This window comes from Uloborus diversus, chromosome 2 (genome assembly GCF_026930045.1).
Source record: "Uloborus diversus isolate 005 chromosome 2, Udiv.v.3.1, whole genome shotgun sequence".
In the NCBI taxonomy this organism is placed as follows: Eukaryota; Metazoa; Arthropoda; class Arachnida; order Araneae; family Uloboridae; genus Uloborus; species Uloborus diversus.
In genome coordinates, this window is record NC_072732.1 from 49,819,570 (window position 1) to 49,843,683 (window position 24,114).

The following is a 24,114-nucleotide window of genomic DNA, read 5'->3' on the forward strand; positions in this document are numbered from 1 at the left end:
AAAAAAAGTCTAATTCCAACATTTTCCTATTGTTAGTACTGAATTCACTGCGCATATCTTCAAATGTCTCGAAAACTAATTTCTGCAGATACTGCCGTTTACCTGCACACGGCAGTATTATTTACGTAAGTAAAACTACATTACTTCTATACTTTAACTATTACTTGTTATTCTTGCAGCAACAGTTATACTGCTTGAAAAATTCGGTTCAAGATATTATTTCCATTTAAATTTTTTAGTTTTATCACGATTAGATATGTCTTTAAGAGTGGTTTTAATAATTTCTTAGGTTTCTTACTTTACTGGTTCCTAGAAGTAAAGTATTTGTTTTAGATTTCCTACAATATTTATCTGTCGACTAGGTAATATATTTTTTTAACCAAAAAAAAAGCATCTTTTCAAAATAAATTTTTAATTCACAGCTTAAACCGTTTTAAACACTGCATTTTATTTAATATGCAATGCTTTTCAGGTAAGGCAAAGAAAGGAAACCATTATCATTGGTATCGTAAATCAGGGAAATTTGGTGAACTTAATCAGGGGGAGTCAGTGAACTTTTTATTTCTAGTTCCTGTCGCCACCCTGAATTATTATGATTGAAATAACTACACAACGTATTTTAATTATTTGAAAGTGATTATCAAATGCATATATTTGTATGGGGGGCCCCATCATTCATCAATTCAAATGCCTATGGGCCTCCAGAGTTTTAATCCGGCCCTGCCTTAGATCGTAGCAGTTGGAATTTTCTTATGATTAGGCTTGCCAGATTCCTGACATGTTCAACCGGGAAAAACGAATGCCTCCCTCCCCCCTCCAGGGTCGCAAGTATTCAACAGGTTTCACCTCCTTGGCAGGTTTTTTTAGAATGTTTTAAAAGACAGTTCAATTTTAATGCTATGAATAAATGGTTAAAAAATATGAATCTAAACCAGGGGGTAATAATAAAGGACACAATCAGGTAAATTTAACCCCTCCATACCCTAGTCGCCCCTCCGTAAGAGCCGCCTATGTTTAGATTATACCACTTCTTCAAATGCTTGTAAGGTTTAGAATACAGGTTTTTTTTTTTGCCCGGTATCAATTACGAAATTTTAATTTTGGCGAAGATAATGTGAATCATAGTATCGTGTTTTTATTTTCCTACAAAACGCCGAGTAAGCTGACATAATTTTATTTTTTAAACTCGCCGCTTCAAAATGTTTCAAAATTGAATTAATGCATGAATTTATATCTAAATCTGTTCTATGGTTGTTTATTTTTTTTTTCTTAATAAGTATTCGCAACTCCAGAGGTCGAATACGCTACCTTGTGGTGATTAACAATACTAAAGAAAAAGGTACAACATTCCGTTCCACGTGTTTTCTTTGGAGAAAATTACAGGCTTCAGAGAGTTTGTGGTGTAATGTAATTTCAGAGGAATAGAAAAGAAAGTTTCCCACAAACACGGTGAAATATTACTGTCATTCATTAAGCTTCAAAGCAAGTTATAAGTAACGACATCTGTTTGTTTTACCTTTTTCATCCGCCATTAGACAGTGGCTGCAGCGCCCCCTATGGTTTATTGGAGTTGCAAATAATCGCCGAAAATACTTAAATTATCAATGAATAAATTATTTTATTAGAAGTATTTACTATTTATATCACCAAACATGAGAACGATTTTTGAGCTGTTTTCAAAATCATATTTACACTGCTCGACATCGAAAATGCAACACCAAGAAGGAGTGGTCAGAAAGTGATGAAATTTGGAAAAAAAGACAGGGACAGCAATGAATAATAAATGATCTTAATTTCAAAATGATAGGCAGAATACAGAGCGAGAACGGCGTTGACTCAGTAGGATGTAGGACCACCACGGACAGTGATACACGAAGAAACACGTCTAGGCATAGAGTCAATAGGGGTGCAGATGGTGTCCAAAGGGAAGCATCTGTGTGCCTTGGAGAGCATGTTGGCGGATGCGAGCACTGTGTGATCGGGCGTTATCCTGCTGAAAATTTGCATTAGGTAACCCTTGAAGGTAAGGGATTGCCACCGGCCGCAGCACATTATCCAAGTATCCTTGGGCCGTTATAAGTGCACTGAATACGAACTAGAAGTGATATGGAATTGTACAAAATTGCTCCCCAAACCAATATGCCACGTTGTCGTGCGGTGGGACGTTCCACAGTTAATGCCGGATTAGATCTGTCTCCACGTTGACGCCACACACGTATGCGGCGACTATCACTGGATAAACAGAAGCGGGATTCATCTTAGAACACGACATTTCGCCATTCTGTCATCCACGTCGCTCTAGTCCGGCACCATACTAAACGTTGCTGTCTTTGTTGTGGGGTCAATGGCAATCTTCTTAGCGGACGCTGTGATTGCAGACCACGTGTGACCAAACGACGGGAAATGATTCTGGTTGACACGGGAACATTCAGGGTATCTTGCACCTGCTGCAGAATAGAGGAACAAGTAACTTGTGTGTCTGCTACAGCTTGTCAGTGGATGCGGCAATCTACGCTTTCTGACGTCACTCTGGCTGCCCCTGCACCCCTCTATCTTGCCAGATTTCGTTGTTCCAACCATCTTCGGCACAGCCGATGCACCGTGCTCGCATCCATGTGGGTATCAGCTGCTATTTGACGTACGGACCAACCTCCCCTTCTCAGTCCGATCACCCTACCCCTCGTAAAATTGATCTAACTGTTGGAAGTGCCTTCGTTGACGTCGGCCTGGCATTCTCTCGTGTTACACGTATTCTCCAAGACAAAAACAAAATTTCTTCGATAATTCTCCCGTCAGAAATAACGACACGAATATTGCCCATTCTGCAAGTTCCTTCCCTTTCACGTGCGTCGGAAAGCTGCGCATTTCACGTCATTTACAAAACTCAGTAATGTACGTCTACTCTAAAATTTGCATAAATTTCTGAACTCTCTTTCTTGGTGTTGCATTTTCAATGTCGAGCAGTGTATTTTAGAAAGGAACTATTTTGGGATATTAATAATTTTACCTAAGCTTATGCAAAGTTACTACATTGACTTATCTCAAACATCATACATATTTTTTTTTCTCAAATGTGTTTTTTCAATTTTTTTGTGGCAACGCCATAACTTTCTCAATAACTCATCAAACTTGATATGTAAGTTATCAATTGAAAGATCTCCCCCCCCCCACTGCTTCGGTTTATTCTGTTTTTTTTTTTAATTTTTTTAAAAATTAAGCATTGCTTTAATGTATAGTGTCCCACGAGGTGTTTTTAAACGACTTTTTATTCTCGAGTTAATTTTGATCCAAATTTCCAGGAATATAAAATCTAAACTCATTTCAGGGTTCTGAACAACTGTAGTGCTGTTGTATTAAAATCAGAAAAGAAAACTTTTATTTTAGCATGGTAAATCTCAGTAAAATTCTTAAGAGGTTTAAAAAAAATTAGGTCTTTCCTTAAATATTTCATAAAACAGCAAAAATTATGCATCAATTTATTTTGTTTTCCACCGCCATTGGCAAAAAATCTACAAACGATTCAAATTGTAGCTGTTTTTCAAAAAAGTTACCTTGTTAAAAATCGAATTTTTGAAGTACTGCTGTGAAGCGCGAATGCTTCGCACGGGTCAGCTGGTTATCTCTGAAAGTGGGGGACTGGTTTTTGTAACTCTGTTACAAGTTGTTTAATGTATGTTAAAATACGATTAAGTGTTATGTTTTTAACAAAGGGCGTCTAAACTTTATATTTTTTAATTATTAAACTTTTACTTAGTTGAACATTTTTTGACGGAAGATGAATTCGTCAAACTTTTTTGGATTTCTTAAAACCGTTGACAGAGACAAAACAATTTTATGGGACGTGTTAAAATAATTCAGGGTCATTCCACAGTATCTGACTTCAGAGCTTTGAAAAAAAAAAAAAAAAAAAAGTTTTACTTTTACTGAAGCAAATACATTATTTTAAAGCTTAAAACCTCTACTTTTAAATTTTATTAAAATAATATCATTATTTTTATTCCCAAAAAAATTACTGAGTTTTTAATATGGACTTGTTGAAAAGTCTGTTACGTACGGACATTTTTATTTTTAACCATAACTCAAAAAAAAAAAAAAAGCAAAATTTTTTTGTTAAATAAAATGCATCTTATAGAAGTATTATTAGAAAATTTTGTAAATATACATTTAAATAATTTTTAAAGGAAATTTCAATAATTCCTTTCTTTTTGTCCCGTACGTAACAATTTTAAGATTATTTTTAATTTAAAACATAATTATAGTTATAAGATTTGAACAATATTTTGTTTTCTCTTCACTGGAAACACAAGATTCCTAAAATAATAAATAACATTTTTATTATATCTTATAAATAACATTATATTATATCTTTAAATTTGTAAGCTGTGCATCATAAATAAAAATGTGTTACGTACGGGACAAAACTTACCGTACGGGACAAAAATGGGAGTTTTGGTAGAAAAGTTAAAAAAAAAAATAAATAAGGAAAGGATCTTTTTTTTTATTTTTCTTTCATGGGTGGCAGCACTAGTATAAAAACATTGTAAACAAGAAGTGTTCTCACAATTGTTGAGATGGAAGATTCTTTGAAATGACCTATCTCAATCTTAAGTAATCTGTTTGTTTACATCAAAATCTCATATGAAATAGCAATTATTTTTTGTGCAATAACATTTTATTAGCATATTAGTTTGTATTTGATTTGATTCAAAAAATGCACAAAAACTATTTTGTCTTTGTCATATCTGATGACCTGAGCCACACAAAGGAGGCAGTGTTTGCTTTCAACTTGGCAATAATTGAAGAGCTTAAAATAACATTAGACTTTGATCACGTCCGTTTCTGGTCAGATGGGTTGGTGCTCAGTTCAAACATAGATACAATTTGCAAAATTTAATATTTCACAAAAATTATCATAAAGTTAGTGCAGATTGGAATATTGTTTGGACTGCACGTGGCAGAGGTGCAGTTGATGGTCTCGGTGCGACCATAAAAAGAAATGTTTGGCTAGGTGTTACGCAAGCAATTCATAATAAATACAGCACAAGAGTTTGCTGAAGTTGCAAAAAAAAGGTACACAAAGTATTCAAATTATATATGTAAGCATGGAACATATAAAGAAGTTCTAAATTTAAATTGGCAAAACAATGGGAGAAAGCCAAGTTGATCCAAGGTATACATAGAATTTATTTTGCCAAACCATTAAGCAGGGGTGCCCCCCTAAGAGGGAGGGGGAACCCCCTAAATACCGCAAAACCGCCCCCAAATCAAGAGCCCCCCCCCCAATGAAAAAATACCCTCCCCCCTAAAAATTTCCATAGGGAAGTCTGTGCCATGATCCACCTTCCTAGGTGGGCACCCCTGCATTAAGTGCAAGTGATTTGAGCCTTTGGTATCATTCATGCTTTTTATCAGCATCTGATCCAGATGAGAGAATTGAGCTTTTGCGCTCTTCAGAGATTGAAGAACAAGTACAATTGAGTGACGGAATAAAAATATCTGACTGGATATCAGTTATGTATGACGAGCAATGGTGGCCAGGCATTGTTTCAGATATTGATGATAAATATCTCTTTTTATCTTTTATGAAACCAATAGGAAAAAATAAATTTACATGGCCAACCATTCCAGAAAAAAAAAACAAGATATTGAAAAACAATTTTTTTACTAAGATTGAGGCACCCAAGCCAATAAATAATAGAGGACATTTTTCCATATCACTAGAAGATGTGAAAAAAAATGAAAACATTATTAATGTTTTAGGACTTAAGTGATTTATATAACTTTTTGAATAGTATTTATTATCATAAAAATCTAGTCAATCAACAACCTAGAAATGTTTGAAATGGAAATTTGTTTAAAAACATTGATATAATTTGTAAAAATCTATTAAGATGTTAAAATTATACTAATTATTAATATTTTTTTTTTTTTACTGTTAGTACAAAATTAAATACATAAGTAGAATGTATAAAATTGGTGTTTAAATTATTTTTGCTTTACTTTTAAGAAAAACTATGTTTTAAAATCAGAGGTCCCGCGTAACAAATATATTTCTTAAAATATTTTATAAATTCTAAAAAAAAAGTATCAGATACTATTTTTTTTTTTTTTTTTGTGATGTCCCGTACGTAACAAAACTTAATTATTTAAAAAAAAAAAAAAAACACACACACACACACAAACAGCTCAAATCTTAAAAATTTAATAGCATAATTTTGCTGAAGAGATAAAGAATGCATTAAAATTAATTGAAAATCATTTTGTTTATGTTTTAACTCTGAAAAAAGTAAAAATATGTCAAAATTTGGCTGTGAAATGTCCCGTACGTGACACATGATTACTGTGGAATGATCCTTAAGTTAAAATCTATTCTAGGAACTTTAAGTGTTATATCTTCATTTAAATGAAGAAGAATGAGCGTTTAAAGATTTACGTTTCCACAATTAAATTAATTTCACAATTTCGACATCGTTCTCACTTTAAGTTAACTGGTTGTATTCGATTGTTTTCATGTGCAGTATTTAAAATAAAAGGAGAATGCCAAAATTGCGTGAAAAATCAGCTGCCATAAGAGTATTAAGGTTTGATTTTATGCTTATGTTACTAACTGGTGTTTGCACTTATAATAAAATGTCAATTATTGAGTTGAAATTGACCCATTTTTATAGTCAATGCCACATTAAACTTATACGGCGATATCACCTTCTGTTCAAATAAGAAAGTTGCTGTGCAATTATCGTTTGGCTTGAACATTGAGAAATTTATTTTATTTATTTGTATTAGGAATACACCAAGTACCGATTATCTGGTAAATTTTTTTTCTGTCATATTTGTATTTTTATTTTATGTTAATTCAAAATAGAAAATGTTTATCTATTTTATGTTTTTCTTGAAATGCAAATGCATTTCCATTCAATATCTTAAATTTATCTACATACGAGGCGTGTTTTTAAAGTAAGTTCCGTTTTGAAATAAAAAAAGAACGAGCACAGGTATAGCAAAGAAATTTATTGCACAAAAATCTACCACTCTTACGCTATTTTTCGACATTCCTCCCGTGATTTTCCGAGCATTTGTCATAGCGTGGTACAGGTTTTTGTATACATATTCGTACAAAGTTGCCGCCTGTGTAATCATCCTTGGGATAACATGTTCTCTGAGCTCATTATTGCTGTTGTGCCACAGACCACCTAGGAAAGATTTTAGATGCCGAAACAAATGAAAGATGCTGCGAGCAAGGTGGGGGTAGACCAGAGGATGTTCAAAAACGCCCCACTCAAACCCCTGTAAGAGTCTCGTGGTTGACTACACGGGCGGCAACTGTGTAGGAATAGGTATACAAAAACCTGTACCACGCTATGACAAATGCTCGGAAAATCACGGAAGCAATGTCGAAAAATAGCGTAAGGGTGGTAGATTTTTGTGCAATAAATTTCTTTGCTCTATTTGTACTCGTTCTTTTTTTATTTCAAAACGGAACTTACTTTTAAAACACGCCTCGTATAATAATTAATTTAAAATGAATAAAAAAATAATACCAAAATATGATCTCAGGAAGAGACTCTTATCGACAATCAAAATCTGTCTGAAAGTGATCATATCAAGCACAGACTACTCTATTAGAGGGAGTTTTTTCTCCCCTTAACACTTTCCCTACAATTCTTTCGAAACTTTCGTAATTCGAGATAGAATAGATTACGTCAAATTTCATTCTGACAACTGCAAACGCCCAGCATTCATAAATGATAATCTGCTTAAAACACCATTTCCAAGGCTGTCTTTTATCACTCATTTCTTATCATCATCTTTCTCTTGTTGTGTGAAAGACTCAGTTGCATTAATAGTATTTAAAGTTGAACATCTATTACTGAAAATTCCTGTTTTTACTTCCTAGAATCTTTCAGTTTGTTATTTTTTCTGCATACTGGTCGAAATGTTTTCCGGATACAGAATGGCTTTGTTGGTTAGTGTTACTTAATATTTTTTTTGTTCTGTTTTCTGAATAATACACTGAAACTCGTGCTTTGCGTTCCATATTATTGTCCGTTTTTAAATCGCCGAATTGTAATATACACTTTTTAGTGCGACCTTAGCTCAAATCAACCACTTATTAAAACAGCAACAACTTCAGTAAAGCTGGAACAAATTTTGGAAAACTTAATTAACAAATTAACCTCACGAACCAAACCCCAATAATAGTCCCAATTTGGGATTATTGAAAACTGTATAAAATATTAAATATTGTGAATGAGTTCTGTGATCAATCGCAAAAAATTGTCTTTTTTTTTTCTTTTCTGGTCAGAAAAGTAGTCGGACTTTATTTGGGGGAGATTAAAATAGAAGTTTTCACTGAAATTTGAGTAAAATTTGTTTCGTAAATACACAACACACGCATAAACACAAATACTTCCTCAGCTTCTGTATAAGGAAATAAATACAGGTTCCGACAGTTTTTCTTATTCCTGATAAATGGTAAAACTTCGGAGGAAGTGAAGAGTAATAGAGGCAAAATGACCGTCTCTGACTCCGACCCTTGGAACTTTAGACCTCCGACTCCGACTTTTTTTTCTTCAATTATCAGTCCGACTACGTCTCCGCAGTCCTGCTTCTATTGCGGTTTCAAAATTTGACTTTTTCTCACTCCGAAAAGTTTGGACATCCCACAAGAGTGGCATGCTTAATTAGAGCGGTATTTTTGTCTCGTGAATTCGTGAACTAACAACGATATGAATCAGGCAGCTCTTTTCTTTTCAGCAATGGAATTCAGTCCCAAAATCCAACTATCGATAACTTACTGTCTGCCCTATTGCTGACCGAAGATATTTATTCTTTACAAGTAGGAGCTCAAATATACTTAAGAACCGATGATAGTTTTGTTGACTCATACTGAAATAATTGTGTTAGGAAAGCTCTGTGAAGTGCTTTCAAGAAGGTTGTCCAATAATTGTATTAGTATCATGAGGAAACAATCGACGATTGCAGGTTATCTATAATAAAGCTTTCCCGAGCCTTATGACATTATTACGAAATTACTCAGAAACTCACTGCTCCCTGAAATTTGTCTTCAAATAGATTATTTCAGTGTTCAAAATAAGCGTTCGTTAGTTGCGCTTTGCGACCAGAAGTTTTGATTTGATGCTCAGATTTCCAACACTAAGTGCCAAATTCGATCATAATTTGATGTCTTAAGTTTTAGATCAAATTGAAGCTTTTCTTCTAAGAATAAATTCGTTAAATTAACTTTAAAATTTTTACTGGATACTTAGATTTCCAACACTAGGTTCCAAATTTTGTGCCTAAAGTTTTAGATCAAATTGAAGATATTCCGAGGAATAAATTTGTTTAAGTAACTAAAATGCAACCAATTTTGTCATTTTCTATTGTACATTTTACAGTTCTTCTCGCTATCAACCATGTGCAGCATTTCTATTTGATAAATATTTTTATTCAGATACTTGTGTACTTGATTTATTAAAAATGATTAAGCTTATTAGTCAGTTATTGACAGCTGATAAATTAGTCTGCTAATTTTAACGCCTAACTATACTTATACTAGGCGCCCGAAACTTATACAAGGCTTCATTATCACGCTTAGATTTAAATTCTTATTTCTAACACTGATTACATAATATATTAGTTTTGAATTTTTTTCTCGATTCAGCCGCATTCTTTCATTTTTTATTGGTACCCCCCCCCCCCCCTATTAGTTCTTGATTACCCCCGATATTTTGTTGTAGTAAAATGTACAAAGTGCACGTTAGCAATTTTTTTGTACATTTCATCTAACGTATTGTCTATTTTCTTTTATCACATAATTATTATTTTTCTCCAATTTGTACCGTGCATGTGTTTTAGGGTGATCCAAGAAAGGCCCTTTTTAAAAAATTTCTGATTTTTACTGGTCTTACCCTCTCATTTGGTTCCACTTATGTAAAAAAAAATATTATAAAGTTACAGCTAATAATTTTAACTTTTAGAGGTAGCTCAACATCCTCAAAGTTCGGCTAATAATTAATTAATTTAAGCAATAAATGCAAAAAAGAAGAAAAAGGCTGGAAAAAAAAAAAAAAAAACAATACAACTATATTCTATTTAAATGTTTAGCATCTTGTACGTTGAAAATTATACAACAATACAACAATTAATTATATTTAAATGACTATGGATGTGGTTGTGCTAGTATGTACCAAATTATTTTTTGCTATCGGTATAAGCACGGCAATGTTTTTCGACAACTTGCAACAAGAATTGAAATTGATCTTCAATGGTTATTATGTTTTTCATTGAAATATTTTTATATACCAATTCTTTCTTCAAGATTATTATTAACTGGCTTGCTCCAATAAATTTTAGTGCTTGTGAAGATAATTCTCCCAAAACTCGCAGATTTGTTTGATCTCCCAAATTTTGCATGATAAAATGTATCAGGTAAATTCTTTTTTTCAGTTAATGAAGCTGATCATAAGTTAGGAAGTCCTTCAAATTTCATGAGATTTTGGGCATAATCTCAGGTACTTTGCAGCAATATTTTTTTCACTGACTTCTTGAACAGCTCCACCAATTGTCTTATATTCGAGTGTATCACTTGTTGCCATGCAATTTTATTCACTTCTTCATCAATATTGTTATATTGCAGTTATGAAATTCATATTTCATTAAATTAAAATCATTACATAGTGCATTCTGAAGTATAGAAACTCACTCTAGGTTTTAAATAAACACATTTCGCAAATATACCAAATCTTTTGAAATCCAATATCTTCTACTGAAGCGATAGCGAACTAGTGGTTAAACCCTTGTATTTCAAAACAGTACAGGATTTTTAACATTCAAGTGCTTAGCTCTAGGTGCAATAATTCTGATTCTAGGAAAGGGGTTTTATGCTGAACTATTAAAATCAGTTCAAACAATTCTCGATAATCATCTCTTAAGTCATACAGCAATTTTTTAACAGATTGTATACTATAGCCCTTTACATAAGCCACCTTTCCTTGTTATTAAGCCTTGTAATGCATTTATACTTATGAATCAACTCCCAGCAGGCCTAGAACCTGTTACAGAGAAGTAATTTTGGTGCAGAAGTATAGAAACTATGCTTTTATTAAAATGGCACTAATAATCAATTCTATAATGCGGTGTTGACATTCCAGAATTAATTATTTCATAATTAGTTTGTACTAGTAAAACAAGTGCTATTGCTTTTGCCAGTATTGATGCTTCTTCGATCGAAACACAGCACTATGTCAACTTACAAAAAATGGGGTTATTTCCAAAATTTTAAAAGTATTTTTTTTCTGAAAGAGCATGCTTAAAAACATAGAATCTGACCATTTTTTAAATAATTTGTTTAAGTTTAATATAAAAAAAATATTTTAATCGGTGCGCTTTCATTGTTTACGCTTCTGCGGATGACATCACAAATGATGAAATGCCAATCACTGTTGCCATTCACAGAGCAAAATATTTAATTCGCATTTTTACTCACGTGTATTGGCAACGATATGGTCGATAGCAAACGTAGAGCACAATATTTAATTTGCTTATTGATTATCGTAACGTGGAAGCGCGGTAGAAAGCTGCGCCAAAGTGCATCATTTGTGACGTCATCAAGACCACGCCTTGTTTGAAAAATTGGACATTTAAAAAAATTAATTAAAAAACAACTGTTGGGAAAATGAAAGTATTTTCTGGGTCCATGTTATTATTGTTATTATTATTTTTGCTTATTCTATCAATTTCAGTGACTAAAAGTAGTACTTATGACTGAAGGAAACAACCCCATTGGGGGGCAGAAGTGCATTAACTGCTACATCTTACAAAACACATTTGTGTATTCTGTGTATTTGCAGAATATATTTCATGGCTAATGCAATGTTGAAAACTGTGTACATAAAAGTAGCAATTTTACAATGTAATTAGTTTCTTTTAATGGAAAAAGCAATCATATTTGTGATTAGTTTGGACCTTTGTCGATTTACTAAACTTCGGCAATGATGCAAACTTTATCGGTTTGAGCTACCTCTAAATATTATACAAATGTCATAAAATTTTGTCGTACTTATTTTCTGATGTATTGGAACCAAATGGGAGGGTAAGACTCAAAAAATGTTCATCTTCGACATTTTGAACCACCCTAATGTGTTTGCTCTTTGGCTAATAATTCACAAAGTGTAAAAACTTTCGAGGCGTATTTTCGATTTTCCATGCGTGAAATGCGCTTGTAAAAGTGTTGAAATTATCTCCGAGTCAAAGTATTTTTTGCTATTTTTAAACTGTTTTTTTTTTTTTTTTTTTTTTTTTTTGTCTTAATGAGTCTTTTATATCGCCTTACCGCACAGGCCACCTGGGCCTGGGGCACCATCTTCCTAAGGAGCCCCAAATTACTTATAGAATCATGCATAGCAAAATAACTACATATATACACATCATATTTTTTAAATAATGACTAAAAAAATTATAATTTGTTATTTGGAAAAAAAACTTAATTTTTATTCATTTTGCCAGTAGCGAAAATTTACCACGTCACAATTATGAGGGGCCTCGACGGGGATTCATAAATGCACATGATAAATGATTTACATAGTTATGATAAACAAGGTGGCTCCAAAAAAAAAAAAAAAAGCATTCCGACGAGCCCCAAACTTGTAAATCTTCCGTTATAGAGTCTTCAGGGGACCTCCAAATTATTGTGGGCCTAGGACCTCACTTTTAGTTAGTTGGGCCTTGATACTAAAGGATGTTACTGTTTCCTTTGCAAGCCATTAGTTTAAATCAACTACGGACATATACTTATAAAACTGTGTCAACTCCAATTTATCCTTTCGGAATGGAGAAATTGCTCAACCACACAGCTGTGTTATCAATAGGTATATTTTCATGACTTACATTAGGTATGTTATCCGTAGTGAAATTGAACAGTGTATGTGTTGCAAACATAATGCAATTTATCTCTTCTCATCGTTATTGTAAACAAGAATAAATACATTTCATAACCGTCGTTTCACCCATAGTATGTACTAGAAATTTCGTAGTAATTCGTGAAAGACTTCGGAAAAACATTTCTGTGAAGCCCTTGACTCGTTTCTCCTCAAATCCCTTAATCCGATTGGATAATTTGCGGGATTCTTCTTGGTCTTGCCATTCTCCAACATCTGTGTGTGTTACTGGCTTTTTGTGTCTCCTGTACCGTGAAGGAATTAAGTTTTGTGTGTGTGTGCTTTTCTCCTAAAATGACCGTGAAAATAATTTACCCGCGATCCGGAAGTGTACGTCTGCAGTAGCCTTCGGAAGCGCCATCTATTCTATTTTGCGTAGTCAAATAAATGAAGTGATCCACTGGGATTTCTTCTCAAAATTTCAACTTCGCATCTATCTCGAAAATCACCATGGCTCCTCCCTTGAATGGATATCGAATTTTAACAGTAAGTTTAGCAGACTGTTTTAATTTTTTGTATACACCCTTCTTTAGCATATGTAAAATGGAAATTTTGATATAAATCTTAAAAGAGTAAAATTTTGAAGATTTTTTTCCTGTCACTATTTTTTTATTTTATGAATAATAATGTGTCACTACACAAATGATCAATTTACTTGTTCATTCAACATCCCCCCCCCCACTCGTTCTTAAAAATTATTCTACAATTTTGTCTTTTTTATTCAAGTCACATTTGACAGTTTATTTTATCCATCCAACATCTTAATTATTTTTACGACTACTTTTTCAGCGATACATTTTACCTTGTATGATAGCCTTCATTGTTTTTTAGTTAAACTATTTTTGTATGAAATCTGAATTTTTAAGTATCATAACACTTTAAAATGTATAACTGTATTTACCTTTTGGTGTTTTTTTTTTTTTTTTTTTTTTGTTTAATTTTAACAAATCACATCGTTTCGACTATATTTCGACTTCATTTATTTATTTGACATTTTTCTGTACCGTGTCTTTTAAATATAGTTGGCGAACAATTAGTTTCACATTCAGCACTAATCTTTTTGTTTTTGAGCGAAATTAAATTAATTACTATCGATCCACAAAGCAAAATACTACTAAATTTGCGACCTATGCCGCAGAACAGATGCCTCAGCTGCAGAACAATTCTGTTCAAATGTGAGAGGAAAACTCAAACAAGTTTTCTGCAGAATTCTACAGAATGTTGTGAAATTTTTGCAGAAAATCTGCAGATCTTCTGCATTGTATATCTGCCAACTCAAGATAGAATTTTGCAAATTTCTTTTAATTGGAAGAAAATCTAAAATTCTCAGAAATTACGATAATTCGGCGGAAAGTTCGTGAAAATGTTGAATTCGATAAGTCATCTGCATGAACTTTTACTTTGAACTTTAAAAAATCTACAGAATTAGGGCTATATTCTATCTTGAATTCGAAGGTATTTGTAGTAAATTGGCAGTTTCTGCAGAAATTTCGTATTCTAAATCTGAAGAGATTCTAATTTTTCTGGCGATTTTGGTTCCCCTTTTCCTTATTTTTCCCAATTGACCTTCATCCACTGCAATTTCATCTATAAAAGGTATGTTTTGGAAACATGCCGACATTGAAACTCGTCCATTGCCGAAAATTGCGTGTCTTATTTGAGATTTCGGTCCTTTTGCATCCTGGAAATATTTCAAGTATTTGGAAAGTTTTGAAGTGTTTTATTATCTGCTACCCAAATTCGACTCATTTTATCTATTACTTTAGTAATAATGTATTTATTTATTAACATTATTTTAATTTCTCCTTCATGCCATGTAAAATCAACCAAAAAAAAAAAACTTGATTTGACACCTAGGTTCGGATTTTTATAAAATTTTGTATCTATGTCCTTTCTATACATTTTAGAAAACATATAAAATATTTTTGGAGAATTGCAATCGGTTTAGGTTCTACAGAAATGCATAGCAACAATAAAATTTTAAAAACTGGGGGGAAAAAAAAACTCCTTTATGAAACAATTTTGATTTAGGGCTCTCGTTTCGTGGAAAAATGTTATGTCGTTTGCTTTTGTATACAGGTGCTTGAAGTACTTGCAGGACAATTTTGGTCAAACGGTTTTACGTTGCAGAACATCGTCAAATATTCTGCTTTGGGGCTATCGATTCTGTTTGACTTTTTCACAGTAGGGGAAGTCGGGGCTCGTTGTGCCAGTCTCAATCATTTTAATACTAATAATATTTTTTATTTTAATTTATGACCAACAGATAGCCTCTATAGTCCTACAAATCTTATAACAAAATCACATGGTGCAGTTGAATTGAACAAATTTTATTGCTATTTTTTCAGTGCTGAGAAATTTTCTTAAGTCTTTAACTTTATTTATTTATTTATTTATTTTTTTTAAGATGAAAAAAAATGTAGAACTGTGTAATAAATTGTAAGTTCTTTTAGTTCATAATTATTTGTAGTTTCATAATTTTTTGTCATAAAGTAAAAGAATAAGGACAGCATTTTTTCTGACCAAGATTCCGAGGTACGTTGGTGCACTTTTAAGAAAACTCACAAAAAACGAAAACTTATAGAAAAATTAGAGGTGCAAAGTTCTAGTAATAGCATCAGTGAAGAAAAAATAGATGGTTCTGGCATAAATAGCGCAAAAGTAGAAGTTGATCTATTTAATATTTTACCATATTATTATACCTATCTTTAATTTTTTTTTTCATGCAAAACACAAAAGAACATAAGTTAGTTACAATATTGGATAATATTTGTCATTAAAATTGTTAAAAGTTGTTTTCGCAATGTAGACCAACGTACTCCGTGCTCGGGGCTCTTTAGTCCGCTTCTCTGAGTTCTGTTTAAAAAATATTAAAACAGTTAATAAACTGATCATTTTCAAAAAAAAAAAAAAAAAAAAGTGATGATGAGAAATAATAACTCATGTCATGGTTCGTGAAACTCATGGTGGAAAATATAACTGCTAATTTAATTTTTGATGAAAAAAATTAAAAGTAGAAAAGCGGACCAACGTGCCCCATCTCTCTCTGCCTCATTTTTTGTACATCATTGATTTCTCACAGAATATTAATTGTAGTAAAACACATTAATATTTTAATATGTTTTATTCTTTTTGTCTTTTAAAATGTTTGCTTAGCATGCCTAGTATTTAATTAGTTGTATTTTAATTATTTTAGGAAGCAAAACTCGAAACTAAAGTTTGCAGTTTTGTAAAAGACGAAATAAAAACGGCTGACGCAACATTTTTATCTTTACTCTTATGTTTTTTCTGCTTCCGATTCAACTTTTCACAAAAAAAAAAGTAAATAAATAAATAAATAATAACAATAATAATATATGCAATGAAGTGTTATTTTAATATTTTGGCATCAATACTTGTTTTGGTATTTCTTTAAGTGCAAGGAATCAGATTAGTTGAAGTGGGAAAACATGTTTGATAACTCTAGTTTGGTTATTTGTTAGTACGGTAACCCAATTCTCACACACAGTGTACAAAAAATTAAATAAATATGTATAAGTTGTTTTTTTCTCTCTCGATAAAGCTTCTTCTTGAACTGTCGCATTTAACTGGAAAATAAATGCACATCTGATGTTTCTTCCAGTTAAAAAAATAATCTTACTTTTAAAATAGCATAGCATGTGAATAACATGTTCTTTGTGCAGTTCTTGTCAGCGAAGACGAAACTGAAAGTTATAGGGCATATGAAAGTTATAATTTACTACAACGTTCATCAATTAGAGAAAATAGTATTATTTTATTTATTTTTTTCAAGTCATTCTTAAAAAGGTTTCATAAAATTTATACTAGTTTCTATTTTTGAAAGTCAAGTATAGTAGACCCTCGTTTTACGCGGAGGTTACGTTCCACGGAAATGCCGCGTAAATCGAAACCGGGTAAATTGAGACCTAATACTAGTGTTAAAATTCGGGTTTGGTCCGTAGATAACAAAATACTTCATTCTAGTGATGACTAATTGTATAAGTTTAATGTGTAAGTATATCGACTTCTATGCACAACATGCATAAAGAAAACATAAATTAATTTCGTGTTCTGTTTATAAAGAGTAGCTGGCTATGATAGTCTTTTGGCAGCTATTAAAATTTTTTCTCTGTAATCCTTTGCAGAGCATTAACGCATCCATGATCACTTGCGTCATTTCCATGATAGAATCTTTCTTCACTAACAAATCAGAAAGATCATTTCGATTGTCTTGGAATGGCGCAAAATTTTCAATGTGAACGTTTTTGTTTGTGCATCACCAACGTCGGTATCCTCGTTGGTTTTGGCCTCCTTTGTCACTCCTAAAAGCTCTTCTTCCAGTGAGTTCTGAATTGTGTGCGTTTAATAACTTTACTTCTGGAAAGAGCTCTAGAACCAATCGCATAAAATGTCTCCAGTGGCCCAAGCTCGATTATTAGCACGCCAAAATGCAGTTGATTACGTGTAATCTGCAATCTTAAGGAGTTTGGATTTTGAAAGAGGGGAAAATTTTATCTGTTTGCATTGCCGCATCCGCGTAAAACCGAAACTCATCCGAGTGAAATAAAATAAAGGTGTCAAATCTTAAGCCGCGTATAATCGAAACTGCGTAAAATAAACCCGTGTAAAACGAGGGTCTACTGTAGAACCTCGTTTATCTTAAAATGCTTTAATTTATCCGATTCTCGTTTTCAGAATCTTCAGATAATTCGCATCAAATTTGTAGCCTTAAAAAAATTATGTTCGCAAATGAATAATAACCGGAAGTATGTAAACATTCGCTTTTTACTTTGACATAACGCCATACTTGTTTGAAACGGAAGACAGATGACTAATTCTTTGTTAAAAAATTTGATTTTGTAATGCCTTGTAAACAATTATTTAATTTTGTTACAAAACGTAGTTTTTTAACATAATAAATAATAAGTACTAGTAATAAATAATGGTCTTATTTAAGGACTTGTTTTGGTTATTACCATTTACCCGGATTATCTGCATTGTCTTTCGGCCCTTATTAATGATATTGTACTCAGTGCTGTGGTTATGTGTGTGTGGGGGGGGGGACTTCACCCCCCGAAATAATTGGTTTTACATGCAAATGTGATGAAATTTGGTTTGAAATCATATTTTCTTTTAATGAGTTCCTCAACTTTTTACTTCCTTTCACAAAAAAGGAAGTATTGTATTCGCGAAAAAAATTCAATCAAAAATCGACCTTAATTTTCATTTTCCTCACCCCCGAATGAATGTTGAGTTTTTCTTTCTACTCGACCACACGTGGATAAGTGCCTAAGAAGGTATAGACACGCGAAATATCCATTTTGACAATTCCCGAGTTAGTTACAACGAGTTTTCTCGTGACGTCTGTATGTACGTATGTATGTCTGTGCGGATATGCGTATGTTTGTCACATAACTCAAGAACGACATGTCCTTGAAAGTTGAAATTTGGTCCGTAGACTCCTAGTGGGGTCTAGTTGTGCACCTCCCCTTTTTTGGTTGCATTCGGGTGTTTTTAAGGGGGTCTTTTGCCCCTTTTTGTGGGAAAATCATTCTTAATTTCAATGTAAACTCAAGTGGTGTTACAATTTGGCGGACACTTGGCGATATATCGCCAGTCTTTTGGTCGCCAACTTGGTGACAAATTTGGCGATTTTTTTTTTTTACTTTTAAAATTTGGTTTCAATTTGGCCACTGTTGGTGATATTTAGAGAGTAAACTATTGAATCACATTAAAATTACCAATAATGGGAAAATGGCATTAAATTGGAGTAAAATGAAGTCATGTGAGGCACACATCGGCTCGTTTTTCCTAACTACAACACTGATTATTCTATAAAAGCAAAAAAAAAAAAAAAAAAAATCTGCTTTTTTGTCAGTTTAAGGTGCTTATAATTTGCTGTATTGTTGTTATTTTTTACATTGGCTTTTTATTGCCTTTACCACCCCTTTCGTTTTCTTCGTGGATGTATATAATTAGTTTTGTTACATTAATAGCAATTGCGTAACTACCAATTAGGGCATTAATTTGCAATAAATGCATTTTTTCCGCATTTTAGTTGAATTTTCCCAAATTGCGTTTTGAGCAAAAAATTAGTGTGCATTCGCTCGTGAAAATTGTTTCCTGTTTTAAGTTTTTGAAACTTTCTATTGTTTATAAAAAGGATAGAAGGGGAAGGAATCGCATTTGGGTGTATTTTTGAAAAGTTTCATTTCTATTAATTGCATTAAATTCAGTCAATATTTTTTTCAGTACGATAAATGCATCAGTCACATTGCACTATGTTTATTTGAGTTTTAATATTGTTTTTATTATTGCATTTTTATGGAGCGGGGGTTTTAAAATATACGAAGGTTTTTCATTTGTTTTCCTTTTGTGTGTGTGTGCGCGGTGAAATTAAATTGTTTGATTTTTGTGGAAATGATATGTGTGTTTGTGTGTGTGAGACAGTGGACAGAAAGCTTTTTTAAGTGAAAATTATATTAGTTTATATATGAACTTAATAGACTACGAAATTAAAATGGAATGATTCCTTATTTTTCAACAGATTTTATAAATGACGAATGTTTGTGCTTGAAAATAAAAGGAATCAATTAACAGACGTTTTGATGCACAAAAATTGCAAATTTCTGCAGACACGTGTTTTGGTGTTACAAAGAACACCTTTTTCGATGCAAAGAAGTGTGAGCTTTTGGATGAAAAGTAATCCGAGGAAAGGGATGACTTTTCATCCAAAAACTCACACTTCTTTGCATTGAAGAAGGTGTTCCTTGTAACACCGAAACACGTATCTGCAGTAATTTGCATCAAAACAAATCATTTAATTGATTCATTTAGATTTGATATGAGTAATGGATGTCGCTCTAATTTTTCATTTTTCTAAAAATAACCGTATTAATTCTCTGGTAACTATGATTTTAATTGTTTTTTTTTTCTTCTCTTTTTTTTTAACTACTAATTTGTTGAATTTGTTTGACTTCCTTGACATGATAAATATAATGTTCTTTTATGTGGCATTTTACTTATTTTATATCTACAATCAATTAAAAAAATATATGAACAGTAGACTCCTGGTTAAGCGGTTTAAATGGGACTGGTTTAAAGAAATTGCGGTTAAAGCAGAGAATGAAAAAAATGTACAAGATTATTGATGAATGCATTTCTTCATATTACACCAAACAATTAAAATGAGCATTTCTTCAGTGAATGTTTTTTTAACAAGCTTTTCACATACTATTAGAAAGATTTTTTTTAGAACTCCACCCCCCCCTTTTTTTTTTATTCTGAAGGGTGAAAATTCGACAATTAGATAGGTACATAATTTAGGCATTAAAAAAAATCATCAAATTAATGGAAAAAAATGATGCTTATTTTTCCACTGATATTGTTCTACTGCATTTTCCTCTTTAAGTGTTACGACGGGGCTCTCATTGGCGGAAAAGTTGGACTCATTGTGACCGTCGGCGATCTTTTCATTATTATGTTTTGATTCAGAAGAGAACGATACCGTTTAATGCACAATAACGCATTTCTCTCTTTTTTTAAAAACTTTTTTTTTTTTTCAAAATTTCGTAATTATACTGCACAGTTATAAACATTTCATTAAAAAAAAAAATCTTGTTTGTCGATTTTCATACTTAAATTAAGTACGATAGGTTAAAGCGAAGATCCAGTTAATCAAAGATCGATTAATTGGGAACCTAGTGAATATGTTACTGTGTAAGTCTGAAATCTGACAAATATCGACATTAGTTGGAGAATTTCAACATTTGTTTACCAAAGACATCGATGGAAGACCGAATATTTCCGGTGAATCTTTAATTTCGACTTTTTAAGCACAAAAATAACATTTTATTTTCTACCTCTACTCTTGCCGCACCATGAATGTTGTACAGTATTTAACTGTACCATAAATGAATCTCAAAGCGTTGCTTTTGTTATCCAACAGATGTAATGCTTGTTATTCTTCGAATTCACTTGCTGCGTCTACTCATGATAATAAATTTGTTCCTTCACTGGCAAACAAATTGCCGATCTGTTCTTATCTGTCCAGCGCAATTGCTTTTTACCGAATATCCTCTCCTGCAAAAGTCTATGGTTTCGAAATGATATTATCACATAGTAAACAAGACGAACATTCTGTGTTTATTCTTTTCTGCTTCCATACAAGATTTAGAATAGATAAAGTATACTTTGACCGCTTAATAGAGGAGATCCTTTTATCGTTGACGTAAGAAAAAATCGTTTACGTAAGAATTAAAAATGTGTAAGGATCAAAATCTTGTGCTTCATTTTTAAGTACATGATCATAAGATTCGACCTATTTAAAGAGCGGTAATAGCTTTAGATGTTTATTTTACTGTGGGTTTATTTGCGAATTGATGAACATTAAATCAATTTTGACCTAGCTTCCAATATGTCTCATGTTAGTAAGTGCATTTTTCTCTTTAATTATATATTTACAGTTTTGAACTTAATCTTTATGTATGTGTGTATTAGATTAGAATCTTATTGGAATAACTATTATTCTCAAAATAACGACATGTATGAAATTAGTTTCGTTTATTAATTTCTATAGTTTAATTTAATTCAATTTATTTGTTTGTTTATTTTTGTGAAGATTATTTCAGACTAGTTTAGTTCTTAATCTATGTTTGTGATTTTTTTTTTTTTTTTTAATTTTAGCGAAATTTTAACATAGTTTGATCTTTTATCTTTGCGAATAAGTAATACACAGAAGTCAATTTGTACAAGTTTGATAAGTCCCTAAACGTTTCTGATTCCTTTTTATTTTTATTTATTTTATTATTTTTTTTACAGTAATGAGCAATTTTATCTCACAATATTATGTACAAATGGTAACACTATAGAATATGGAACCACTCACCATTTCAATGCAAAATTTGATCTAATTATTTGAAACACCTTAACTTCGTGACGATTTTTCTGTTATCAAGTACATAATGTACATAATGAGACAATTTGCTTGGGAACAATGTTTTTTCTGCATAATTTTTCGAAAATGTCTCTCGAAATATGTGATTTAAAAAGAAAATAAACGATGAAAATTTGTTCATGTTGCCTATTTTTTATGATTTCTGGAAATATTTAAATTAAATTTCGGAACTTGTAGAAAATTGTTTTCCATAACAAGATGTGTTGTATTGGCTCCACTAGTAGTCCTCTAGTGACTCCAACGGAGTTTTGACTAAAAAAAAAAAAAAACTTTTAAACCGCAAAAAAAAAAAAAAAAGAAAAAAAAAAAATATGAAGCATTGAAATAACAACTTGATTAACTTTTATCGGGAATAAGATCTAGTGTGGAATTATGTGATAAACTTATTCGTGTTTTCTTGCCGTTGTGGATGCACATGTAATGAATTTTAATTTATTTGCATTTGCTTAAATTTCTTACATTTTTGAATTACAAAGATTGGGGATATTTCGATAATTGGGAATCTGACGCGGTCGTCTCATTTTTGGCGTAAATAATTTTATTTTGGTAACCGTGCTGATTTATAGTAACCCTATGTGAATAGATGTTTCCGATCTCTTTGTTTTGATTTGCAAAGAAAAATACCTCTTCGCGCAAGCGCTGGAGCCAAAAATTGACGCCAATGAAGAAAGATCGTCAGATTCCCAATTATCAAAATATCCCCTAAAGATTGATATTGTGAATTATGTTAAATACGAAAATGTGATAAGAACAGAAAATAAGAGAACTACCATTGCTCAAAACTTAGTTTTTTTAAAAATCCATTTCTTATTTAAGACAATATTTTCTCACTCATTTGCTTTTCTGTGTGTTTACTTTCTGCCTGTTAATACATATCGATTATGTGTATTTGTCCTTAAATCATGATACGTAATGCAGTGAATTCCCGTTACAACGAACTTCAGGGGACCGCAAGTTTCGTTCGTTGTAACTGGAATTTCGTTGTATTAGAATTCTGGTAATATAATGGCAATTAAATGAAGGCTGAAAATGCATTTCGTTGAAACGGATATTGCGTTTGGACACAGACCTGCCACAGACAGAATTTCACACTTTTTTTCACGTTATTTTTTTTAAATATACAGATGCAGTTTACTGCTTTTGATTCCCAGAGAATTCGGGAATGCCCACCTAAGAGGGATCCTGGCGCAGACTGCGCCTTCGAAACTTTTGTTGAGAGATATTTTTCAGTGGGGGGGGGGGGGGGGTTGGAGGAGCTCTTGCTTTTGGGGGTGTGCGATATTTAGGGGGTGCACCCTTGCTCTTAGGGGGCACCTCGGAGAATTTAAAATACATATTGTGCACAATAAAATGACAATGCATCTTACCATCGAGTATCGAAAACTTCAGTATTAGTGCACAAATGGCACTCGGCAACTGGGCTACTTAACCCATGTGATCTGCAGCAAAACGAATTCCCAGTTTTTGTTGCAAATAACAAAAAATGAGTCTGATGTTGCTCTAATTTGGATTGTATTTCATGCAAACAGGTATTAATTATTTATCTGGATTTTTTATCCACTGTTCCAGGCTTATGTAGTAAACAGCAGCAGCATTTTTATCCACATAAGTTAATGTTTGTGTCTGTCTCTTCTGTTTTAGAATCAACAAAAGTCTACTAATGTCACATATCAAGCACACCACGTTTCGAGAGACAAAAGAGGACAGATCATGGGCCAAAGAGCTGGTTTTCGAGGCTGCACAATTTGGTTTACAGGTAATTTAGTTATTACACACTACTTGGCGAGCATTGGATGAATGCAGGGACTCCCCAAACTAAAATTTTTGGATGGGGAGAATTCTCAATTCGCCGAACGATGTTCGGTCAAATAACATTAGAATTCTGAAAATTAAAACTGCTTTATTTATACTGCTTATTTAACTGCTTTGCGCGTATAAGTAACAGCTCCAAATGATTTTTTGATTGATGTAAATGTTAACTGAGATTTCAATCTTTTATTTTCAACCTTTTTTTTTTTTTGAGAAGGGGGGGGGGGCAACAATAAAAAGTAAAATAATTTGCTTTTAATGAAACATTGGCAGGATTTATGATTTTTTTTTTTTTTTTTTGACTTTTTAAAAAAAATCAAACAAGTCGGATTTTTTAAAAAGTTTAATTGCAATGTTTCGATTTAAATCATTTTTTTTTTTACATTTTTTAAAAACTCTTCAAAAATTTGTAGG

At 32.3% G+C, this 24,114-nt stretch overlaps 1 protein-coding gene across 3 annotated transcripts in view; it reads left to right on the top strand.

Annotated features, from left to right (window-relative positions):
• Nucleotides 1-24,114, top strand: part of LOC129235124 (bifunctional 3'-phosphoadenosine 5'-phosphosulfate synthase-like) — a 69,587-nt gene that overhangs the window by 13,555 nt on the left and 31,918 nt on the right. The window contains exons 1-2 of one of the 3 annotated variants that reach the window (XM_054868815.1): nucleotides 7,870-7,963; nucleotides 23,533-23,647. In XM_054868815.1, coding sequence (XP_054724790.1) covers nucleotides 7,934-7,963; nucleotides 23,533-23,647 — 145 coding nt within the window. In that variant the 5' untranslated portion in view covers nucleotides 7,870-7,933. Of the gene's footprint in view, nucleotides 1-7,869; nucleotides 7,964-13,212; nucleotides 13,422-23,532; nucleotides 23,648-24,114 lie in introns of those variants that run through there. The other 2 variants (XM_054868812.1, XM_054868814.1) reach the window with 2 other exon arrangements.